Source organism: Coturnix japonica, chromosome 1 (genome assembly GCF_001577835.2).
Source record: "Coturnix japonica isolate 7356 chromosome 1, Coturnix japonica 2.1, whole genome shotgun sequence".
NCBI classification, from domain to species: Eukaryota; Metazoa; Chordata; class Aves; order Galliformes; family Phasianidae; genus Coturnix; species Coturnix japonica.
The window spans coordinates 113,355,886-113,362,361 of NC_029516.1; the positions used below are offsets into that span (position 1 = coordinate 113,355,886).

Sequence of the window (6,476 nt, forward strand, 5' to 3'; positions counted from 1 at the left end):
ACTTCTTTCAGACAGTATTGCCAGATCGACCAGGGCCAACAAAAGGACTTAGGCAGCTGGCCTTGATCCAAAGTCTCCAAACAGTGCTGGGAGTCTTTCCATGCACTTTAGAGACATGATAGATCAAGGCAATTGTGTCACAAGCAGAATTGGCTGAAAGTCTTTTCACAACATTTGTTTCATCAAAGAATGAATAAAATGTTGTGTTGAACACATCCTACATTCAACACATTTTCTACAAGTTCAAAACAAGATTCCCACAGTTTTGCCTTAATTCCTTGCAGACTGCCCTGAGGCTATGGCCACTGTATTTCAAAGCCAGTTTTCAGGCAGAGTAACAAAGAGTAACAAAGTTGACCACAGATGCTCCCAAACTGTGTGTCAAGCTACCATGCACTCTTGCAGAGCTATTTTCTTCTGCAGTGGTACAGACTTAATGAGATCCACATCAGTTCATTCAGAGCTCAGTCTACAGTCTGAAGCAGAGACACAAAGAAGATACATCCTTGGTCTCGTCAGCAGGACATGCTGCAGGATTATTGTGAAGAGGTTACTCCATAACAGACCTTAGAATGCAGACCACAGCCTTAGTGAAGTTACAGACCATAGAATTTTATTCTTCATTTAAGTTTTCTTTTTGCATGTGGTTTGTTCATTATTACTATTTCATTTTTAAGCATTTGTTTCAGTTAGGTCTGGGATATACATTATGTTTTGTTTAAAACATTCCTTTACGTTGTGTTTTAATTACTTATGTTTGTTTTTCTCTGATTCTGTTACTGTATAGTCTGGAGATTTCATATGTTTAATTATTTAATGCCATATGTATCCTTCTATTCACGGCAGCTGGTTAACTTGCACAAAACACTTGTTTCAGTTGAAATAGTATTTCCTCCCTCTCAGACACCACCACAATGTATAGTATTTCATAGTGAGAATCATCCACTCATTCTCGTTAGTCATCTATAATTGTTAAAAGTTTCTTAATTGCACATCCAGGGCAACATGCACATGTTTAAGGAGCATCAAAAAGAGCAGAGTGAATGTATAAATGTGACATAGGCATTTTTCTCTCTTCTCACTGAATATTTTATATGAAATGGAACAGCTTCAGCAAGGATTTTTAAGAGTAAATACCTCTAAGTATACACACTAATTTGGCATAAAGCTCCGCTTTTATCCCTGCCTTTTCTCTCCTTTTCCCTTTTATTTCTGATTTGCCAGGAACAGCAAATTATCAGTTTTCTTACAGCCCACTTTTTTTTTTTTTCCTCTGCTTTTTTTTCCCCTCTGATATAAGATATTCCAGAACAATTTGCCATGCAAATTCTGTCTGACTGAATGAGCACACACTGTGTGCACTGCCCAGTGTCTCTGCCCCACTGTCCTGTCCTGGGTCTGGACTACAGGGTGCTTCTTCTCTCCTTTTTACAGTGAAATAAGGTGAATTGGGTCTTTAGTTCCTGAATGCCCTCCCATCCTTATCAGATATATTTCTATTTAGGAAGTGTGAGTGACCAGAGATACAGAGCAATGAAAAGTAAGGACAATACAGATATTTCATATGCCAGAAATGAGAATAGAAGAGCTGGTGTCCATGACGTAATCTGGGCTGAAAACAATGTAGCCTCACCACTAGATCCAACAGGGGCCCTAGCCCTGAAAATTGCCTTGATTTAATTTCCCATTCAGTAGGATTTACAGAAAAGAGTAAAAATAAAAACAAATGTATTTAATAAACTTTTTTATTAAAAGAGAATTTGTAATACACATACTAAATTCTTTTTACAGATTTCTAAGTTATTTGTGACTGCTGAGAGTGATAGAACCTTAATTTGTGTGAGTAGAGCAACTGTGCTTTATTTTTTAGACTCTAAGAGAATTAATGTAATTTATTTATTAGGATCATTATGTACTCACCGTGCCCAATCTCAGGCCATCAATGCTATACCGATTGGAAGTTCAAGTGTTGACAACTGGCGGGGAAGGACCAGCTACTATAAAATTGTTCCGAACACCTGATCTTCCTCCATTCTTACCCCACAGTAAGTAGTGTTTTGGCATGTGTTTATGTGCTTAGAAACTTCTACACAATTAAACAGGTTGCTAAATCTTAGAATCTTTATTAGCTCTGGTAGAAGTCCATAAACATAACATGCATGACAGTATTGCTTTTTTCTCTGTTACTGTCTATCAGCTTTGTTAGAATCAAATATCACCTTTCTCTAACTCATTTTCTATGACCTTATGTTTAACACTGCATTCCACCACAGCTCTTTGGTTTATGCCCATAGTATTTTGGATTCAGAGTTGTTCTCTTCTACAAATACTAGCTAGATGCGGGACTGCTTAGGTTAGACTGAAGATCTGCTATATCTATTGCCTGATCACATTTCTAAAGCTCTACAAACTTTTTAATAGCTTTAATGGTTTCAAGCATTTTATTACTTTTGGAAGAGAACAAGTCAGTGTTGTGAAGCCCAACAAAATTTACAGTCATAATGAATCTGCTTGAACCCTTTTGTCCTTTTCCGGTCCCACTAGAGATGTCTGGTCTCAATATGCATATAATTGCTAGCCTAGACAATTCACTTATAAGCTGAAGGCTTGTGAACTGAAGGACTCAAGAAGGCTTTACAGTAAAATCTGATAAATTATTGTAATACATATTCAGCGTTTCATATGTGAATATTCTCCTGTTCTTTTGTTTAGGACCTCATCTGAAACATCATCCTCACCGCTACAAGCCACCCCCAGAAAAGTATTAAACTGTTTAAGATGATTATACAAATAAGTGAGAGAAAAACTGAACTCCCAAGTGGAGACTAGGTAAAGGCACATCTAGAGGAGCAAAGAATCCAGTATTCCAGTGGAAGTTATCATGCTGTACAATCTGTTTCTACTCTTGTGTAGTTTAGTCATGAAAAATTGCATTTCTACCGAGGCCAGGATGAAACATACAACAAGTACCATTTCAGTCCCACCGTTATTCAACAAATTGAAGATTGCATTAAACGCAACACCTTGGAGAAAATAAAATATGTTGATTATAATGTTTTTGTATTTCTGTGTTTGAAGTAGATTGAAACAGTGAAGTGTTTACAGTTATTTCTCTTAGTGGCTTCAATGTTAATAATATATGAGAGGTTTGCCTGTGATGTATGCAATACTTTTGAACACTTGGAGGCCATGTTGTCATCAGTATGTTTAAATGATGTATTTTACTTAATGCTCTGACTTTCAACAGTTTAAGCCCCAGTGTATTTTGCTCTTGAAGAAAATTCCTATTTACCTGAAATAAGCATACAAGTAAACTAGGTAGCAGAACCAGAAACCCTTAAATAATCAAGATTTAATAACTTCAGCATCACCTCTGGAGAGAATGATGATACATGTGTATAATCAAACATCTCTTCTGAAGTATCATTTCAGCATGTAGATCTTATAGTAAGAGTTAACAGTTAAAATACATACAGTATAGATACTCCATTCATTGTAAAGAAGCAAATGACAATTAATACAATTGTTTTCAATTAATGATAATTAACACAATTTATAGATCCTACAATAATTATCTTTAAAATTCTTGTTATCTTGAAAAGAAATTATAATTTTCTAGTTAAAACTTGAACAGTTCACATTTTAAAAATGGAAATTCTGAGGCACATTTATTATTCAAGCAGTCGTAGAGCTACTTTTTGGCTTCTCTGTCTTCTGATGCACATCTCCCTTTTCCCCATGGATTTTTTGAACAGAAGGATGGATGTATTGGCTCCATGCTATGCTGCTTACAGAAAGAATTTTGTGTCAATACTCTGGCATCTGGCTAGTAATGTCTTAGAGTTTATTTGAATGCATTTTTCAAATTCAGGCAGAAAGGTGCTCTTTCAAACCATAAGGGAATTCATATTGCATTTCTTGTGCAATATAAACTGTCTAGAATAACTTGCCATGCAGAGTGAAATCCTCTGATGGTAAGCAGAAGCTACTAGGATTTGTTATCCACAAGGGTAGAAACTATTTGCCAATAAATGTATATTCAAACATCTATCTAATGCTCATAATTATCTTCTAATGCTCAAGATGTTTAAAATGCTCCTGCATTCTTTGACACAGGTTCCAGTGTTCCATGAGTCATCATATATACCTCCAGAGTTCAGTAGTCAAATTTGACAAGGTAGACAATTTTTTCTACCATTGCATACCACAAACAATTTTATACCATATCAGTTCAAGACACTCAATGAGATGAGATCATAAATTAGTTGTAAATATATCTTTTTTCCCATGGTTTCAGTTTGTGTTATAGAAAAGCAAATACAGAAAAAAGAAAAACTTTCCTGAAAAATAAGAATAACAATTACATTTCTTACAGTGTAGCCTTCAAAAAATAATCGTACATAGTTTATTGATTCTGAAATTTATATCTTTTTGGTGCATATGGGATAATACCACAGAGAGTGAAAGAAACTGAATTAATTTCCGATTATTTTTTTCATTCCAGTTTTTCTGTGTTTCTCTATTTGCCACTAAAATACTTGTTTTTTTGGGTTTTTTTGGTTTTTTTTTGGTTTTTTTTTTTTGGTTTTTTTCTATTTCTAATTTCTGTTGCTATATGATTTGGGACTTTGACAGTTATTTCAAAAATTAAAAGAAGGCTGAGTTGCTTTTGTTTCCTTCCTCTGCCACTTCGTCACCTCCTCTCCTCTGAAATACATTAACAGGTTTACATATTAACTCTTCCTCAAATCTGTAGGGTAATTGGTTTGTTTTCAATTTTGAAAGAAGGCCAGAAGTCTCAGACTTTTTGAGGGGTAAAAAATGTTTGATGTATACAAGACTGCTCAAAGAAAATACATTATAAATTGAATGTTGAATACATTATAATTGAATAAATTGAATTGCTTTGACATTTAGGTTGCATGGAACGTAAAGTAAGGATAGAAGGGATCTCTCTGATGTTAGCTGAGTATAGTTTTAAGTGGGATCAGGGTAAGTAATAATTTGGACTTCTTTAAAAACCTCTGTCAAAATCTTTCCATCAGAATCTATTCCAGTTCTGCTAGAGTAATTCTGTAGTGATTTGATTAATGTGAATGAAATTATGTTGTATTCATAGTGTCATGGTAAAGCATAGTACATGGATGTCAGTTTTTATTACAGTAATGCTAAACCTGGGTTGGAGATGAAGTGGAAGTTAGCAGCGCTGAGTGATCATATCTTTCATCTTAATTGCTGAAGCCTTGTTCTTTTGAAAGGAATCAAAATTGTTAGTGTTCACTGATGTCAGTTTCTTTGAAACACTCAACTTTTAAAAGCAGTAACATACATAACTTTTAAAGAATATGGTGGCTGTTTCCATAAAAAAAAAAAAAAGAAACAACCAAATACCTAGTTGATAAAGTAGAATTGTATTAAGAATTATACAAGGTTTGATGAGAAGTAAATTTATTTTTTCTTCAACAAATGAGTTTATCAACTCACCTTCCAAATTATTGTGCAAATCAAAAATCAGAAATAATCAATCAATGAGGCTCTTGAAGATGTTAAATTCACAGCAATGAGTGCTTTCCTGATTATTCTTTGAATTTAGCAGTACTGATTTAAAGTTCCTAGTGCCTAATTCATAAAGCCTTGTTTGCTGAACTGTACAAGTTATTGTCCTAATTAACTGGCTTAAATCACATTAAACATTTAATTCAGCAATAGACTTGTAATTCACTACTTGATTCACTAGTCAAAGATTTATTTTCTCTAATGATGTTGTATAACACAGAATTAATTTAGATATTGGGATGCTTTTAGATACTCCGCACCTTTACACCAGTGTATTATTTCTTATGTACAATTCCGATGGATTTGTCCATTGGTTTCTTGATGCATTTTGTTTATTTTCTGAAAGAATCATTAGATTAATTTTTGCTTTTTGAAATGGACTTTTTTTTTTTTTTTTTTTTTTTTTTCTGTTCACTGGGGATTTTTCTTTAAGAAGACAACGGTGTGTTCTGATTTGACAGTTTTTATCTGTTTATAGAGGAGAGGAAAATCAAGTAAGGCAGAACTTGTGCTTTACTACGATGTGCAACATCTTGAATGTTCATTAAGAATTCAGCACGTGAAGAATAAATAAGAGGTCTGACTTCTGAAATGTTTGGCATCTTCAACTTAGTGGCTTCAGAAAGAGTCGAGGTGTGGCAGTGATAACACTGACATTAATGTTTGGTACAGTCACAAACAAAATTGAAAAAATAATCATTGGTAATGTGAATGGGAAATTTACCATTTATATTAGCAGAAACATATAGAAACCTAAATACTGAGTAAACATATTTGACAATAATTTCATCTCCATACTCCCTACTGCAGTCATGTGGTTTCAGAGAAGCAGGACCTGGTTTAGGGTGGTACACAGAAAAGAAGACTTCGATATGCACAGAAGTCAGTGGGTTGGAAGTATACTACAACATCATAGAAAT

The 6,476-nt window shown here is 34.2% G+C and overlaps 1 protein-coding gene across 1 annotated transcript in view; it reads left to right on the forward strand.

Moving 5' to 3' along the window:
* ANOS1 (anosmin 1) overlaps window positions 1–2,768 on the forward strand; it is a 119,736-nt gene extending 116,968 nt beyond the window's left edge. The window contains 2 exon segments of the mRNA NM_001323185.1: window positions 1,904–2,045; window positions 2,713–2,768. Of these exon segments, the coding sequence (NP_001310114.1) occupies window positions 1,904–2,045; window positions 2,713–2,768 (198 nt within the window).
* Window positions 2,769–6,476: the final 3,708 nt, after the last annotated feature.